This window comes from Pleurodeles waltl, chromosome 6 (genome assembly GCF_031143425.1).
Source record: "Pleurodeles waltl isolate 20211129_DDA chromosome 6, aPleWal1.hap1.20221129, whole genome shotgun sequence".
Classification (NCBI taxonomy): Eukaryota; Metazoa; Chordata; class Amphibia; order Caudata; family Salamandridae; genus Pleurodeles; species Pleurodeles waltl.
Window position 1 is genome coordinate 1,110,308,362 of NC_090445.1, and position 19,079 is coordinate 1,110,327,440.

Here is a 19,079-nt window from a genome sequence, read left to right on the forward strand (position 1 = left end):
ATTTGGCTTTTATTAATATTATTACAGGGACTTGAGTGCTTCCGTTGGTATATGTGATTAGGGACTGCCTTTTGGCTTTCCGATTCAAGGGTGTTTAGGGGAACAACCTTGGGCAGCACAGTCCATTGGATACTTTAGGTTCCATACAGTAGTGAGCGCTGTCCTTACATCAAAATCCCCTTCTCTGTACAATTGCTATCCATAGAGGTCTTAGATTGAATTAAGACCCCTTAACGCGTGCCCACACTCTCCCCCGCCCCGCCCCACACACACACACTCCATGAAAGTATTAAGGGCCGCAAATCTCTTTGCCCAAACCCGTCTTCGGCGCCATCACGTGACTCAGTCTGCACTTCACACGCACTTCACGTGCATAAGTGGAGCACTGAAACTGCCGACCCGGACGTCTGTGGAGATTGAGAGCTCACTTCACACACCACAGCCAGAGAGTGGAGTCCGGTGTGAGGACTGTTCTCAGGTGTACGAGTGTGAGCGCGTGTTTCACAAGCAGCCGTCAGATCTGCACCCCAGCAGGGTTCTCCGAGGGACGGAGTTTATACACCAGGAAGAATAGCCGGTACACTGTCCGCCTTCCACCCTCCCCTCCCCCCTCCCCCCCCCCACACACACGCACGCACATACACCAAGCAAAGCATGGTATTCCTACAGATAATCATTAGTGCAGTTCTATGGAAGTAAAGTGTTTACTGTCTTATTAATGGTGCAAATGTCCTGCTACAGCCGAACATCGTAAACACAGAAAGTGCCAGTACTCAGAGACGGAAGTACCTGGTCATTAGGCCCGGCGGGTGGCCTAAAATATATATGCGACACACTTCTATTGTACCCTCTGCAAGGGATGAATGGGCGACAGCGTGAGAGCCTCTGAGAGTCTCCGGCCCCAGCTTACAACTAAGCAACGTGGTTTAGAACCCCCAAGCGATGCCGCGTCCGGGAAAGACCTGAAAACCAGGGCAGAAAACAAGGGGAATTTAGTCCATGTAACTGACATCTAAAGCAGTGTAAAACAAATGGAGTTGATGCCAGGAATACAACATCAGAAAAAACAATTCAAACACCAATTTACATTGATTACACACATATTCCAATTGAACCAGGAGCGGTGCACGCTGGCGTTGAATATCGGTGTAAGGCCCGCGCCATCTCTGCACCGAATCTATCACTTGGGCACCCGTCGAACAATGAACACGCGGTAGAGAGAAGGAGCTTTTACAAACTCAGCACTTACAAACTAACGTCACTGAACAGCTGCACACGGTGTCAAACCCACGAGTGCTCTGTTACTATAGACACTTCTGTTGTGCACGGTGGTGCACACGTGTTGCACTAGGGGATCTTCTCACTCACACCTGTCTCTTGTGTTACCCTTTCTGTATCTACAGAGGAACATGAGCCCTCGTGAAGAGAACCCCCCGCCCTCATTTAATCTCTGTTAGTGACGTACAACGTGTATCACAACTGATAGCCTAGTTTGTGTATTTATGTTCCTAAAGCTGCATGGGCTTTAGCATAAGGTACAATAAATATGAACAACGGTTACAACCAACTGTATAAAAAGTATGTTTGAGTCACAGGAAGGTTGAAACAGTAGTATTGTGTTTTATTCCACCGTATTCTTGGACTCAGTTTATTGATTACTGTACAGATTTTAATATTGTTAAAAAACGACGACCTGCCAGAAGCGGAGCTGTGCGTTCAATGTACCAGACATTATGGTAAAGGGTAGCTCTTTCCCACACTTTGTTCCTTTGTGTCCCAGTCCAGATGTCCCCCCTCCCACCATGTGCCGTGCCACACTTCTATTGTCCCCGCTGCTCTCTGATTGGCTGCTGAGTGTGGGAACCTCTCTCCAGCCCCAGACCCACACATTACCCTGCAGGCGGAGGGGGATAAATAGGGCAGGAGGGCGCGAGCTCTTCAGATACAGATCACTGTGGGTTCACTGCAGAGACCCTGCTCTTCACCCAGGCCGGGCAAGATGGCGCCTTCCAGCACCTTGAGGGCATATGAAGAGGAGCGCGAGGGGAGAGACATTAGAAAGGTTAGAATCTGGAAGCTCTATGTATTCATATTTTTGGTATATAAACATAATACAAACTTTAAAGAGCTATTCATACCTCATAGTGTACATCATGTTTAACATTACCTTCGTTCTGTATACAATTATTTAGTTGAGCACTTGTGTTATAAAGTTATAACTATATTCTCTGCTAGAGGCTTTTTAACAAGTGTTAAACACCTTTACAGCTTTCTTCAAATACAATAACGAATCCGTATTTTGTCTCTGCAGCTGAGGAAGCCAGTGGTGGAGAAGCAGAGGAGAGATCGCATCAACAGCAGCATTGAGCAGCTGAGGATGTTACTGCAGAGAAAGTTTGAGGAACAGGAATTTCCGCCCAAAGCAGAGAAAGCGGATATCCTGGAAATGGCCGTGAGATACCTGGCTCAGCGGCAAAGGAGACCGACGCCAGGTGAGATTATATTTTCAATTTAAAAACGTTTATAGTTCGTTTAATGGTTGGTGAAAGTCACTAGAAGAGAGTACAAGTGGGGTTTATTTCCGATACTAAGCTAGCATCTGCAAAACTATTATTCGCATATTTATTAATATACTTATTTCTATTATTTAAAAAAATGTACTTTGGAGCTGTTACAAACGTAGCATTTAGCAATGGGCTTGTAGTACCAATTAAAAAGCAATCTCTGCGCACGGTGTGTTCACTATATAAATGTACAAGCATTAACCCCTCCTCTCTCCCTGCAGCCGTGGCCTCCAGTGAAGGTTACTCCAGGTGCCTCCAGGACTCTCTGCACTTCCTCTCCCTCCACGGAGCCCCCACAGAGACACGGATGAAGCTGCTGCGGGCCCTCCATAGACCTGCGGCTGCAGCAGAGGCTGTGTGTCCTTCTCGGCCTCCGTCCTGTCCCAGCAGCACTAAAGAGCCCGCCCAGGACAGCCCCAGAGCCCCGTGGAGACCCTGGTAATGCGGGGACCGCGACCTGGACTTTTCTTCGGACTTCTTTAGAGGCCTCGGTCCTCTCTGAGGGGAGAATATCCATTCTGGTGCCTGGAGCCGGCCCTGCTGTGCAGGGGGAGTTTACTGCACTTCAAGGAGTGGAGTGAAGAGTGAGTGTATATCCTCATAAGATGGACAGCGAGTGGATTTTATATCCTCATAGGATGTACAATGTGTGAATATTGTACTTTTATAGGGTGGAGTCTGCTGTACTGTAAATTTAGTGCAAATTAATCTATAAATCTGCCAGCCACATCTATTACTTTATCGTTTAATATACAGTTCTTATCCCATTTGCATGTTTCAGGATTATGATTTGAGTCCACTCAGTGATCGGTGCACCTAATGTCTTAATCAAGGTTGATATGAATATATATGTGTATTTTCGATGGAAAATATATCAAGAGAATGACATGCCTTCTGTGAAAGCAACGTGTTCGTTCTCGTGTCTGGAGCTGGCCCTGCTGTGCAAGGAGTTGTTTACAGCACTTAAAGGAGCGGGGTGAAGAGTGAGTGTATATCCTCATAGGACGGACAGTGTTGAGATTACATTATTATCTGATGGACAGTGCGTGTATATTATTTCATGCACAATGGACAGTCTACAAATCTTATATCCATATTGGATGGACACTCTGGATGTTGTAGCTTCTCAAGCCAGACAGAATATAAATATTGCATCCTCTCGTGAGGCCAGTGTGTCTTTAGTGTATGCTCATAGGATGGGCAGTGTGTTAATACTATATCTGCATAGAATGGGATGTTTATTTTTGTAACCATGTAGCATGGAGTTGGTGTGAATAGTATATCCCAGAATCATGGGCAGAATTAGAATATTGTATTCTGATATGTGTCCATGATGGACAGTGTATGACTATCACATTCTCATATCATGGATAGTGTAAGCATATGGTCAATCTGTAAATATTATATCCTAGTAGGATGGTCATTGTATGATACTATAGCCGCGTGATGAACATTGTAAGACATTATATGCTCGTACGGTCAGTGGTGAATGCTTACTATAGCATGATGTGTGGTACAGTGTATGAATATTGCACCTTTGTAGGACTGACACAATTTGCACAGTGAATTTAGTGCAAAATAATGTTTAAAACTGCAACAGTCATATATACGGCTCACCTTAGTGTCTTGGTGCGCCTTCAGTATGTGTTTTAACATAAACTTTTGTTAGCATTTACATAGTTCGTGATTATGAACGACTGAGTCTATTAATTGATGTTGCGCTTATAATATCTTAGATTAATGTTGCTGTACATGTATTGTCAGTTGAAAATATATCAGGAAAATAACTTCCCATCTATAAAGCCAAGTCGGCTTGTGTACTTTTGGAGACATTAATTATGCTTGAAAAATATATGTGACAATGTGCACATTTAATAGGCATTCAAAGAAAACGTAACTTTATTTGTCTTTTAAATATCAGAGTTGATATATCAGTATTTTCAATTGAAAAATGAATGAGTAAAATCTCTGCCTTCTATGAAGGCAAAGTGTATTTCGGTACTTTTCGAGATGTGATCAGTCTCTGAATAGTGTATGAGACAATGTGCACATTTATTTTGTATTCTCTTAAGTGTAACATTCTTAGTTATGAATGAAAAATAGTAACACTTCTCACTGGTGTGAGTCTTCATTTTAGAAGCAGTCTAAAATGGCGCTAATTGTGTAAGTGACACAATGTTGTGCTCTCTTTTAAAAATACATTCATTGTGATGAACTTCCTGCCGTACATTTGTATCTCAGTCACTGAGTATGTACTACTTTCGGGTCTTCTACAATATTTGTAAGGTTGTTATTATCACTGGAACCTCATTCAGTTACAGAATGAAACCCAGGATTTCGCTCCTTTGATGAAGACATTCACAGTAGCAGATCCAAGAATGTCCTGTGTTTAGCCTCTTTTCTCAGATGCTACTTTTCTGTGATATTGTGTATCTGTCAGGTGATTCTTCACTGGTCCTGCTTTATGAAGAAACTTGTTACAATTTGATGAAATGCCACCCTTTCAAAGACAAAACTCAATAAAGAGACTCAAAATAAACAGCTTTTCTCAATGTTTTCATTTCGTTGGCTGACTTTTATGCACTATTCACTCACTGAGTACCACGAGTTGGTAATAGTAACATCCATTATTTAAAGCACTTAGAAACGGCAGAAGTGCGATATGAAGCACTATATAAAACATATTATTATGATGCGCCGAGAAAGCTCAAATCACTATGGGCCTGATTCTGACCCCGGCGGTTCCTTACCGCCGGGGCCAGGGTCGGCGGGAGCACCGCCAACAGGCTGGCGGCGCCCCGCAGGGCATTCTGACCGCGGCGGTTTTGCTGCGGTCAGAAGTGGAAAACCGGCGGTCTCCCGCCGGTTTTCTGCTGCCCAGCTGCGCCGCCATGGGGATTCTGACAACCCATGCCGCCATCCTGTTCCTGGCGGTTCTCCCGCCAGGAACAGGATGGCGGTATGGGTTGTCGTGGGGCCCCTGGGGGCCCCTGCAGTGCCCATGCCACTGGCATGGGCACTGCAGGGGCCCCCGTAAGAGGGCCCCACAAAGAATTTCACTGTCTGCATTGCAGACAGTGAAATTCGCGACGGGTGCCACTGCACCCGTCGCACCTTCCCACTCCGCCGGCTCAATTCTGAGCCGGCGTCCTCGTGGGAAGGGGGTTTTACACTGGGCTGGTGGGCGGCCTTTTGGCGGTCGCCCGCCAGCCCAGTGTAAATCTAAGAATAGCCGCAGCGGTCTTCCGACCGCGGTGCGGTATTCTGGAGGGAGGAAGTCTGGCGGGCGGCCTCCGCCGCCCGCCAGACTTAGAATGAGGGCCTATGTGTGAGAGTTTGCTTCACCCCTCAGGGACCAGGTGTCCGAATTAACTCATTGTTGTCTCGTGCCAGAGTGTGAGTGCGCTCCACGCACAGCTCGAACTCTGACACACCGCTCCCCGCAAGACACTCTCCTACACAGGGAATTCTGATACCAGAGAGGAGGGCGGGGCATTTATCACACCCGGGGCTGGCAGAAGTGTGGGTGGCACCCCGTGTACGGTTTTGCTTCATCTTCAGGTTGCTGCATGTGCACTTTTTTATTTCCATAGATTTATTTTGTAGAAAGCGACTTTTACCTATTCGCTCTGTTATTATTCTAAAGGGACCTCGCTTGAGGACTAAGAGGGAGGGAAACAGTTTGACTCCCCTCCTCAATACAACTTTTTTTTATAATTTGTGCTGCACTGACTCCCATATAACTGCCCCCACCCCGCACACCATCCCGTGTTCACATGTATGCAAAGAGGCCGAGGGATGTCATACATTTAGAAAAATTTACCCTCATTTACAAGAAACCGATGCGTCAGATTTCTTGGGCTGCCCTACGATCCCCTAACGTTGCCATGGACGCGCTGTATTTACAGTACAGAGCTCCGCGGTGCACATTTTCACAGATGCGTCAGACATTCTCATGCATCTGTTGGCCATAAACTCAAAGCATTGTTGGAATAGCGTCAAAAAATTGTACTACTCTAGCAATGCGAGGAGGCGCCCACGGAGAAAAGCTCTGCATCAATTTTACGTCTGTTTTGAGCAGGCAGTAAAATGTTGACGCAGTGGAGTTGCAGAATGACGCAGTGAAATGTTTTACATTTCACTGCTTCAATTCTGCATGGCTTTTCCAGTGGGAACGTCTACCTTGATTACATTATATGCAATGTTTACAAACTGATACATTGGGCCCAGTGTGTCAGTTTGTAAATCTGGAGCAGTGTAAAGCACTGCTAGCGCTACTGCTGCGTAAAAAAAAAAAACAATACAACAGTGGGGCAAAGCCTTGCAACTGAGGCCCAATGTGTTAAGTACGTTCATATTTTATAATATGATAAGGAGCTAATTTATAAGCCCTGTGCACCACCGGTGCATCACTTTTTGTGACGCTCCAGCAGTGCATGGTGGGGGCTCATATCTACAAGGCCATGAAAAGCCACTTTAGATATGGTGTAAGGCAACTTAGTGCAAGTTACTGTGTTGCATTACACCACGTCAGGGAGGCGATTCATGGGCGTGGCAGTGAGTTTTCCCATGCAACACCCATGAGTTTTGATGCATTCTCAGATTTACAAGGCATTATAAACCTGGGAATTTGTCAAGATCTTATGCCTCCCATGGGAAGCGCAACAAGGAGAAATATATTTATTTCTCCTTGTTTTTACTTTTTCTATGTGTGAGGCATCCTGTAGCACACCTAGAAAGGGGACAAGCCTTCATGGATTGTTTTTGCGCTGGAAGGTGTCCCTTCCTAGAGAGGAACAATCCTGTCTGCGATACAGGCATCCTTGAACCATGGTGCAAGGGTGCCTGAATAGGCACTAGGCAGCCCATGGTGCGCCAGCGCAGGGGGAGAGGACAGATATGCGTTGTAGCTTGTAGATAACAGCACATTTCTGCCCTTTTCCTGTGGCGCAGGGCAGAGCAGCAAGGTAACCTGCTGCGCTGCTCTGTGCTACTGGGCTTGTAAATAAGCCCCCATTTATTTTTTATTACATTGTGGAGACCGCTTCTCAATTATGGTCCTGGTGCAGATTTCTAGGTTTACTTCAAGGAATGTTTGTGAAATTAAAACAAAATGGAAAAGTATATTTTGATGGAGATATAAATGTCTGCCTGTATATAAACTTTTTTTGGGAATGGAGCCCTTAATGATTTTTAGATACCCTCCAAATAGGACTTTGGGCCTGATTTAGATCTTGGCGGTACTGGTCCCGCTGTCGCTTTTCCATCTAAAAACCAATCCGCTGCCATGACGGTCCTCCCACCCTATTTAGATGTTAGTGGGAGGATAGGCGAAAGACCGCCGATGGCAGCCCATTTTCCCATCAAACCAATCATGATGTGCATTCTCTCTGATGCAACTGTGGCAGCTAAAACTCCATACCTGAGTTGAAGGACTGGGAAGGATAAAAGAACAAAACTCTCCTTTTTTTTCCTTATTTTTTTTTTTTACACATTTCACATTTCCTACCTCCATAAACCTGGTCAGACCACTTCTGCAGTTGCTCCTGGGCCTAAGCCAAGAAGGATGTTAACCTCGGAATTGTTGCCTCACAGTAGCACTGGACTCATGCATGTGTTAATATTTTTGGCAAACAACACCATAATGATGCACAATGTTTATCTGTGTAATGTTGTACATAGAATATTTATCAGACAAACCTCGAGATATAAGTAGCACCCACCAATCTGGTACAAACTGCCTTCATGGCAATGGACACCTACTCAAAAACGTCACAGCTATCACAAAGAAGAATGTCTCCACACAGGTGTGTGCAATAATTCAGCAATAAAATTAAAAGCATTAACTGAATCAGAATACCCAATAGGAGTTAAACAATCCCATGATAATGTAGAAATTCCACTACAACATGCTACAAGTGGGTGTACACAGAATGCACTACCAATCTTACCTCTAAACTGCAAACATGGCAGAGATGTATGAAGGTCACATGTCCCCTTGGTGTCTGCAATACATAACAAACATTAGATGTCATTCAACTTCAAAGTACCAGGTTGCCTGTGTAATGCATATGTGCATATCATTGACACGGAGGCGGTCATTCTGACCGCGGCGGTCGGCGGTCTCCGCCCGCCAAGCGGTTCCCGCCGAAAGACCGCTCCGCGGTCAAAAGAACACGGCGGCCATTCCGGCTTTCCCGCTGGGCCGGCGGGCGACTGCCAGAAGACCGCCGCCCGGCCCAGCGGGACAGCCCTTCAACAATGAAGCCGGCTCGGAATGGAGCCGGCGGAGTTGAAGGGGTGCGACGGGTGCAGTGGCACCCGTCGCGATTTTCACTGTCTGCACAGAAAATCTTTGTGGGGCCCTGTTAGGGGGCCCCTGAACTGCCCATGCCAGTGGCATGGGCAGTGCAGGGGCCCCCAGGGGCCCCACAGCACCCGTTCCCGCCATCCTGGTTCTGGCGGTGGACACCGCCAGAAACAGACTGGCGGGAAGGCGCTCGGAATCCCCAAGCAGCCGCCATGGCGGATTCCCTGGGCCAGCGGGAAACCGGCGGGAAACCGCCGGCTCCCCTTTTCTGACCGCGGCTTTACCGCCGCGGTCAGAATCGCCCAGGAAGCACCGCCAGCCTGTTGGCGGTGCTTCCGCCGCCCTCCGCCATGGCGGTCATGGACCGCCAAGGTCAGAATGACCCCCATAATGTCAAAATAAACACACATGCATTCTCCAGTCACAATCAATCAATCTATAAAGAAATTTGTATAGCGCGCTACTCACCCGGAGGGTCTCAAGGTGCTGGGGGAGGGGGGACCGCTACTGCTCGAACAGCCAGGTCTTGAGTTGCTTCCTGAAGGAGAGGTGGTCTTGGGTCAGGCGGAGGTGGATGGGGAGGGAGTTCCAAGTCTTGGCTGCCAGGTAGGAAAAGGATCTTCCTCCCATGGTGGCTTTTCTAATGTGTGGGACGGTGGCGAGGGCGTGGCTGGTCGATCGTAGCTGGCGGGTGGGAGTGTAGAAGGTCAGGCGGTTGTTGAGGTACCTGGGGCCCAGGTCGTGGAGGGTCTTGTGTGCGTGGGTGAGGAGACGGAATATGATTCTCTTGCTGACGGGGAGCCAGTGCAAGTCTCTCAGGTGTCCGGAGATGTGGCTGTGACGGGGGATGTCAAGGATGAGGCGTGCGGAGGCGTTCTGGATGCGTTGGAGTCTTTTCTGTAGTTTGGCCGTAGTTCCGGTGTAGAGGGTGTTACCGTAGTCCAGTCGGCTGGTGACGAGTGCCTGGGTGACCGTCTTCCTGGTTTCGGTGGGGATCCATCGGAAGATCTTTCGGAGCATGCGTAGGATGTTGAAGCATGATGATGAGACGGCGTTGACTTGTCTGGTCATCGAGAGGGAGGAGTCCAGGTTGAAGCCCAGGTTGCGTGCGTGGTCCGATGGTTTGGGTGCACTGCCCAGGGCAGGGGGCCACCAGGAGTCGTCCCAGGCAGAGGGTGATGATCCAAGGATGAGGACTTCCGTCTTGTCTGAGTTCAGTTTCAGGCGGCTGTTCATCATCCACTCGGCTACGTCTTTCATCCCTTCGTGCAGGTTGGTTCTGGCGGTGGCTGGGTCGTTGGTGAGGGAGAGGATCAGCTGGGTGTCGTCGGCGTAGGAGATCATGTTGAGGTTGTGTTGGCGTGCGATGGCTGCGAGGGGGCTCATGTAGACGTTGAAGTGGGTGGGGCTGAGTGATGATCCTTGTGGTACGCCGCAGCTGACTTCGGTGGCCTCGGATCTGAACGGGGGGGAGGTGGACTCTCTGGGTTCTTCCGCCGAGGAACGAGATGATCCACTCTAGTGCCTTCTCTTGGATTCCGATGTTGCTGAGGCGCTGCACTAGGGTGCGGTGGCAGACAGTGTCGAACGCTGCGGAGAGGTCCAGGAGGATGAGGGCCGCTGTCTCCCCGTTGTCGAGCAGGGCTCGGATGTCGTCGGTGGCTGCGATGAGGGCGGTCTCGGTGCTGTGGTTGGCTCGGAAGCCGGACTGCGAGTGGTTGAGGGATTCATTAGTCTCGAGGAAGGCGGCAAGCTGTCTGTTGACGGTCTTCTCGTTGACTTTGGCAGGAAACGGGAGGAGCAAGATGGGGCGGTAGTTCTTGAGGTCGGTGGGGTCTGCTGATGGTTTCTTCAGGAGGGCGCTGAGTTCGGCATGTTTCCAGCTCTCCGGGAAGGTGGCGGTGTTGAAGGAGCAGTTGATGATGTCCCGGAGATGGGGTGCGATGACTGAGTCGGCTTTGTTAAAGACGTGGTGGGGGCATGGGTCGGTTGGAGAACCGGAATGGATGGTGTTCATCATCTGGATGGTGTCTTCGGTGCTGACCGGGGTCCAGGCGCGGAGGGTGGTGTTGGGGGGCGTCGGTTTGGTGGTTGGGTGCGTGGTCTGTGCGCCGAAGCTGTTGTGTATGTCAGCGATCTTGCGGTGAAAGAACGAGGCGAGTGAGTCGCAGAGGTCTTGTGAGGGAGTGATGTCGTTGTTTCCGGCGCTGGGGTTGGAGAGCTCTTTGACAATGCTGAAGAGTTCCTTCCTGTTGTGTGCGTTGTTGTCTAGTCGTTCTTTGAATGCTGTCTTCTTGGTGGTGTGGATCAGCTGGTGGTGTTTGCGGGAGGCGTGCTTGAGGGGCGGTCATGTTGTCTGTGGTCGGGTTTTTTCGCCAGGCTTTCTCGAGGGTGCAGCAGTTCTTCTTGGAGTTCTTGAGGTCGTTGTTGAACCAGGAGGCTTTCTTGCTGTTGGGCCTGGTGGGATGGGTTTTCAGAGGTGCGAGGTTGTCAGTGCAGTTGGTGATCCACTGTGTGAGGTTGTTGGCTGCTTGGTTGGGGTCCGCTGAGCTGGCGGGAGGGTTCTGGCTCAGTGATGTGGAGAGCTGGTCGGTGGTGATCTTGTTCCAGCTCCTGCGGGGAGCCTGTTGTGGGTGGTGGTGAGTCGTGGTTCTTCTGAAGCTGAAGTGGACGCAACTGTGGTCTGTCCAGTGGAGTCCGGTGGAGTGGCTGAAGGAGATGTACTTGCTGGAGGAGAAGACTGGGTCAAGCGTGTGTCTGGCGTAGTGGGTGGGGGTGTTCACCAGTTGCTTGAGTCCGAGATTGGCGAGGTTGTCCAGCAGGGTGGTGGTGTTGTTGTCGTTGTTGTTCTCCAGGTGGAAGTTGAGGTCCCCTAGGAGGATGTAGTCAGCGGAGGGTAGGGCGTGTGGGCTGATGAAGTCTGCGATGTCTTCGCTGAATTGTGTGCGGGGTCCTGGGGGTCTGTAGATGAGGGTGCCTCTGAGTGTGGTCTTGGGGTCGGTGTGTATCTGGAAGTGGAGATGTTCGGTGGCTGTGAGGGTGTCGTCGGAGTTGGTCGTGATGCGGATGGTGTTCTTGTGGACGATGGCGATGCCTCCTCCTGTCTGGTTGACGTGGTCCCTCCTGGTGATCTTGTATCCGTCCGGGATAGCGATGGCGATGTCGGGCGCTGAGGAGGCGTTCATCCAGGTTTCTGTGAGGAAGGCGACGTCTGGAGATGTGGTGTCGAGCAGGTTCCAGAGTTCCACGGCGTGTCTGTGGATAGAGCGGGTGTTGAGCAGGATGCACTTCAGGTGGTTGCTGCTGGTGCTTGGCTTGGCGGGTGCGGTCCGTGTCTGAATGCAGGAGAACTTGCAGGATTGGCAGGTGAAGGGCCCGTGGGTGCGTCTAGGGGTGGCTCTGCAGCAGCCGGGGATCCGGCCGGTGTTGATTGCGATGAGAGTGGCGGCGTTGTAGGTCTTGCGGGTGGGCTGGCCTCTGCGGGGGCCAAGGGGTCTGGCGCTGGGCGCGGGCCAGGCGTGGACGGGCGCAGACGGGCTTGCCTTAGGCGCGCCTTTGGCACGCCAACGGTGCACCCGCTGCGCGCGGCCGCTGTGCGGCCTCCATATCAGTGGGAGAGGGAGGGAGGAGCATCTGGGAGGTGGGAGCGGGGCGGCCAATTGGGTGCGGGGGGGCGGAGCTACGGGACGCGGCGGCGGGAAACGGGCGGCGAGGGGGAGACACGGTGCGCAGGGAAACAGAGATTTAGGACCACAAACTTGGCAGAAAAAGGTGAGGGGAGCAGTACAAGGCAGCTAAAGGACACAGGAATAAAGCAGCGGTCAGCGGTCTCACAGGGGCTGCGTGGCGGTGAGGGGAGCGACCTGCCTGGTAAACAGGGTCAGAGGTCGCTCTCTCTACCGCTGCGCGGCCTCCATATGAGTGGGAGAGGGAGGGAGGAGCAGCTGGGAGGTGGGAGCGGGGCGGCCAATGGGGTGTGAGGGGGGCGGAGCTACGGGACGCGGCGGCGGGAAACGGGCGGTGAGGGGGAGACGCGGTGCGCAGGGAAACAGAGATTTAGGACCACAAACTGGGCAGAAAAAGGTGAGGGGAGCAGTACAAGGCAGCAAAAGGACACAGGAATAAAGCAGCGGTCAGCGGTCTCACAGGGGCTGCGTGGCGGTGAGGGGAGCGACCTGCCTGGTAAACAGGGTCAGAGGTCGCTCTCTCTACCGCTGCGCGGCCTCCATATGAGTGGGAGAGGGAGGGAGGAGCAGCTGGGAGGTGGGAGCGGGGCAGCCAATGGGGTGCGAGGGGGGTGGAGCTACGGGACGCAGCGGCGGGAAACGGGCGGCGAGGGGGAGACGCGGTGCGCAGGGAAACAGAGATTTAGGACCACAAACTGGGCAGAAAAAGGTGAGGGGAGCAGTACAAGGCAGCAAAAGGACACAGGAATAAAGCAGCGGTCAGCGGTCTCACATGGGCTGCGTGGCGGTGAGGGGAGCGACCTGCCTGGTAAACAGGGTCAGAGGTCGCTCCAATAACATGGACACATTTAATTTTGGTGTAACGGTCCAGTAGCAACCTGAATGCTTGCACCAAAATAAACATGCCCATCACAAATGTACAACACAAATGTATGCTATTAAAAAACATAAGTAAAATCTACCAACTGTACTGGTCACTGTCACAAATGAGAGTAAGAGCGTGAAACACAAGGCAGAAATAACAGCATCAGCAAACAATTAGTAATATTCATTAAACAAGGCCAGGACAAAGGTTTTTGGAAGGGGTGGTATGAGTTTTGGAAGGGGTGGGTTGGGATTTGGAAGGGGTGGAAAGATGTATGGGAGGCATGGATTTACAGTCGAAAGGGTGGGTTGGTATGTGGAAGAGTGGTCTGGGATGTGGAAGGGGTGGTTTGAGATTTGGAAGTGGTCAGGGCCAGGTGTGGGTTTCTGAAGGTCTGATGTACGTGCTGTATGTTTGATTTGTGTTTTTCACTGGATTGATTGTTGGATTGTTTGTTGGGTGGGTGAGTGTGGCCGTTTGTGTTCAGTGTGTGTGTATACATCTGATGTGGAGAGTGTGTGTGTGTTGTGGTGTCTGTGGGTGTGCGGATGTTGTGTGAGTGTTGGTGTAGTGGTGGGTGTGCTGACTGGGAGTAATTATGGTGTGTTTGGGTATTGATGTAATGGTGGGTGTGCTGGTGGTTAGTGTGGATGTCTGTGTCATCGTGGGTGTGGGGCCTGCAGGTGTGATGGTGGTGGGTGGGTGTTTATGCTGTGGTGGGTGTGCTGACTGTAGGTATACTTGTGGTGGTTGTGGTGGTGGGTTGTGTGGTATCTGCATGTGTGTGTGTTTTTTGCTATGTGCTGCTTGTGGTCATTGTAGTGGGTGTGTCTAAAAGTTTGAGTATACTTTGGATAGGGCTGTGTGGAAGGATTTGGGATTGGGAAGGGCGGGGAGTCTGGGAACGAGGCTGGGGTGGGTGAGAGGCTGTGCTCAAAGAGGAGGCCAGACCCTGGAATGACCACTGTAGGCCAGACAGGGCACAGTGAATGCCATCTAGGTAAGCCAGCATCTGGGTATTCTGGTAGGCCAGCCCCTGGATGGCATTCAGTAAGGTGGTCTGGTCTACAGCAATCATAATTAAAAGATCAACAGCCTCCTGATTGAGCACAGCCTGGGACACTGGGACGGAGATGCCTGTAGCAAAGGTGACACCAATCCTTTTAGAGGGGTGGCTGCGGCCAACTGGGGGAAGCAAGCGGGCGGGTGAAGCTAAAAATGTGGGTGGTGGACAATGAGGCAGGTGTAAGAGGTGCTCCAGGATCCACCAAGGACTGGTCTTGATTGGAGGCCTCCGAAGAAGATGTTGGGTCACTTTTGACGTCCGTGCCAATCCCCTCACCTTCGTGCCACTGGCTCCCTCAGTGTCTTTGGTGTCCTGATCAGAGCCACAGTGGTCAGCTTCTTCCCTGGCAACGTGGCTGCTGTCACCTTTGCCTTGCTCAGACAATGCTGAAAAGACACATACAACAGTTTGAGAGTATCTGTTTAACTACAATTGGCAATGACCTTTGGTCAGACAGCGTTTGCTCAAAGTCTAGAAATTCTCCATGCTAGCTCCTATGTCATGTATGCCTTTGTGTCTTATACACTTGTAGTCTCCTCCATGACAAAAGGCTTTGACAGCATGAGTAAACACGTAGGCCATAAGACATTTCCAACCCACTGCAGCACCAAGCTAAAATATATTCACATATCCAAAATAGCGATGTGTTGGGCTTGAAATTGACTTCTCAAGAAGGGATCCTGCAACATCTATGTGTCGTAACCTTCCATCTGTAAATGTCCTTTTAAGTATCACATTTCTCACCATCTTTGATTTCTCATCTGGATAGAACAAAGGACACCAAAATGTTGCTTGGCGGACGTGTAACTCTCTCACCAATGTGTACACATTCCTGTCTATTGCAATCAATACAGTTTGGCATACAATTTCACTTTGATTCACACACACTATCTTACATGCACATTTGTGAAGGATTAAGGCATTGTGCCAGGCTGCTCCTGTCCACATGAATTGAATAGAAATTGCCTGTACAAACAGATATTAAACATGTTCCAGAAAAGGAATGATGCCACATTGCACATTTCCAGTCCTTTTGGAGCAGATGCTCATTATCATTGTGTCATAGCACCAACTTACCAATGTCAAGTCTGATACATCAACTACTTCATAAGTGTGCAGTTTGCCATGTCACCAGTAACAGGTCCTACATGACCTACTCAATTTGGTGATGGAGCATCCCACCTCCCCAATCATTAAGTGGGGCATGTTTGATCCAACTATCCCTCATAAATGCAGAGAAAATGCAGGTACCCCCTTGTTCGCAAGCAGCCATGTGTCTGCTGAAAACAGTACTTAGCTTGTGACAAGGAATCTAGTGGCAACATTCAGCGCAAAGCAATCTACCAGACACAACATCACAACTGTCGGATTAACTTACAGCTCCAGAAATCCTCATGTGTGTTGGATTTGTGTCACCCATCATGTTGATGCCATACAACATTGCTGGAAATTAAAAAGGTTAAACAACAAAAACATCTACAGACAATAACTATTACCCCCTTAATTCTGCTGTTGGGCCCTCAACTGCCCATCAAGCTCCAGGTAGGCCACCGCAAGGATGCGGGCCACCACGGGGACAGGGTGCAGGACACCCTCTTGTATAGTTTGGAGGACTGCCCAAGCTGGCTTTCTGCAGACTTGCGTGTCAAGTATCACAAGTCCTCCCACCTCTTCTAACAATGCAGGTTGCACCCCCAGGGTCCACACCTTCTGGCCGATGGCCTTCCATATTTCCCACTTTTGATGGGCGTTGACCTGTATGGATGATAGAAAAGAATAAGAAGATAACTTTTGAATGATTTGTAATGTGTGTAGTGCTGTGACACAATTTTGTAGCATCGCTCACATGCAATCAGTAACTCCATCTTTTCCTAGAACATTTAAAGGTTTCTAGGAAATACTGCTTTTCAGTGTTCACTTGAGCACCCTCAACACTGTCTATTGCCTCATGTTACTAGTTCAGGCCCAAAACATCTTTTAGGCCATGGCTATGAAACAGCTTCTGTTGTGAGACCCACTCCTGATTTCTTACAATCATTGTGAGCTACTACAGTAAAACAACCTGTACAATCCTTGCACATAACTCCACGCACTGCTACATTGTCTTCATGCCTAAACTCCTAAGACTCAGAATCCATGGTTAGCATCACATCAGTGACTAAGGGCAGTATGGAAGGACAGCTATGTGTCTGTAAGAGCAGGGATTTAGTGCACGTATGAACAAGTGTGTGTAGGAATGGGACATACTTCTGGGGATGATTGAGAGCCTGTGGGATTTGAACTTGAAGCACAGGAAATGCTACCTATATGTGGCACCATGACATGTATGAAACCACCCAGAGCATCCTATTCCACAATATGTGCTGTAATCCCACTTGACAGGACCACACTAGACAACTCCACTACATTAAAACATTAACTGCAACTTAACATCACTATTATTTTGATATTGGTGTATGTTGTCACTCATACTACTGGTACACTGGTAGTACGGGGCATGCAGCTTGACTGATGAAACTGGAACTGTTAACTCTGAGTTACACGGACAGATATTACAGCTTCTCCTTCGGGTGACTTTACATTTCTATGCACAGACTTTTCTAACAGTGGAAAAGAACATTCTGTCCCCAGCAAAATCATTCAGTTCAGTCCACCACACTCACAACACTTCACCCATAAATGAAAAAATGGGCAAATTAGGCTCTGGACAAAAAAAGGAACAAGTTAGTCAAACATTTCCCAATCAGACATGTACCTGTTCCTCTGGGATCCCATAGAGCTGGCTGTACAGGGACAGGACCTTCCTGGCAAGGAGCTCCAGCTCCTCCCTGCTGAAGGCAGGGGCCCTGACACCTGCTTTGCCCAGCATCTTGGCTCCCAGAGGTCAATTACAGCAGCAAAAAACAAGGAGGTCTTGTTGGATACAGTGTTAGGAGGCAAGTGAGGTTTTTTTCAGTATGCCGCATACAAGTACATGGAGGATGTAATCTGTGATGGAGATGAACACAGCTATTGGCTTTTCTGCATAGCCATCACACACGTAAACCTATGGCAGAGTCCGTCATGGAGGGTACCAGGCCCGGCTTTAGGACTGGTGGCACCCTGTGCGACAGTTTATTGTGGCGCCCCCCACCCCATTACCTCCTCCTCGGTTTCACTCACTACCACCCGGCAAATGTGCCCCTTGTCTCTCCATTGCTCCCCTTTCACATACATTCATGTGTTTTAAAGCACTTGTAAAGGCTGGCTTTACTAATCCACTCAGCTAGCCACATAAAATATAGAGGTAATTTAAGAACCCCCTAGTGTCATTCTAACACCACATTAGCGTAATTTTTTTTACGCTAATGTGGCGTTAGGAGGCCAAAAACGCTGTGCCATATTTACAAAGTGGCACAATGCATACATTGCGCCACTGTGTATCACTTTGCCCTACATTATGCCTGCACCAGGCATAATGTATGCAAAGATGGCATTTGGGGAGGGCCAAAAAAATGGCGTGAAGAAATCTGACAGATTTCTTTGCGTCATTTTTCTCTGCTACTTTTAACGCCTGCTAGGAGCAGGCGTTAAAAGGAGGCATCTGTTGGTTACAATGGGCCTCTGGGTGCTTTGCAGGATTAGCATAAAAAATGTTCATGCTAATCCTGCAAAGCGCGTGGCTAGAGTCAAGAATTCTTACACTTGTCCCCTAACTACCGCCGTGTTCCGCCGTATTTTAAATACAGCACACACATGGTGACGTTAGGGGAGGCGCTAAGGGGCACAAGAAAAGTGGCACAGCATTGTGTGCAGGGCCACTTTTTTCAAATATGCCCCATAGGGCAGTGCTTATTTTGAAATAAAAAGGTGCTGGTGCCCAGAGCCCTCCTCTTAAACATGCGGCTGCTGCAATTAAATGTGTGAATGCAGAATACAGAGGCAGTGTAATTCTATGTCAGGACCGGATGCTCTGATTATTCTTTCTCTTTCTTTACTGACTTAAACAGCAGCCAATCAAATACAAGTAACAGAAAAAACTACACATCCCAGGATGCTTAACATCCTATCACATGGCCCAATCACTATCCATGTCCTCTGTCATGAGTCCTTTGACCTATGATGTCACTTCCTCTTTCTTTGCTGCTTCGCAGCAGATAAGTACACGTTTTCATTCTCTCTCATATTACTGTATATTTACTAATGTTAATCGTTATAAAAATTATTGGTTTAAGCGTCGCGATTCAGCGCGCTTTTATTATATATGTTTAAGCGCCCTTGCGCTTTGTTTTCTTGGCTCTCTGCCAAGTTTTGAGGCCGTTTTTTCTGGTGGAGTGGGAGCGGGAGCGGAGCTGCTCTCCAGCAGTCTCCTTTCTATTTTTAGCTTGCGCACGCAAGCGTTTTATCGAGCCGATCTCTTTCCAATTTTGGAAACGATCGGCTCGAGTGTGCTGCGTGTTCGCCTGTGTGCCCCCATTTGTCCCATTCACTTGCTCCCTGACGCCCAGCAGATTTACTGACTGGGTTGTAAAATTTAAATAGGCTGTTGCCGAGAGTGCCTTTCAGGCAGCTCCCTCCACACTTTAAATAAAGGGCTCCTTTTTTCCTT

At 49.2% G+C, this 19,079-nt stretch overlaps 2 protein-coding genes across 2 annotated transcripts in view; both read left to right on the forward strand.

Annotated features, from left to right (window-relative positions):
• LOC138300629 (transcription factor HES-5-like) overlaps positions 1-19,079 on the forward strand; it is a 97,477-nt gene that overhangs the window by 21,866 nt on the left and 56,532 nt on the right. The window lies entirely within an intron of this gene.
• LOC138300627 (transcription factor HES-5-like) lies at positions 1,947-5,095 on the forward strand. Its single transcript, XM_069240238.1, has 3 exons — positions 1,947-2,062; positions 2,312-2,492; positions 2,786-5,095. Exons 1-3 carry the CDS (start codon positions 2,000-2,002, stop codon positions 3,004-3,006), a joined length of 465 nt encoding a protein of 154 aa, XP_069096339.1. The 5' UTR covers positions 1,947-1,999; the 3' UTR covers positions 3,007-5,095.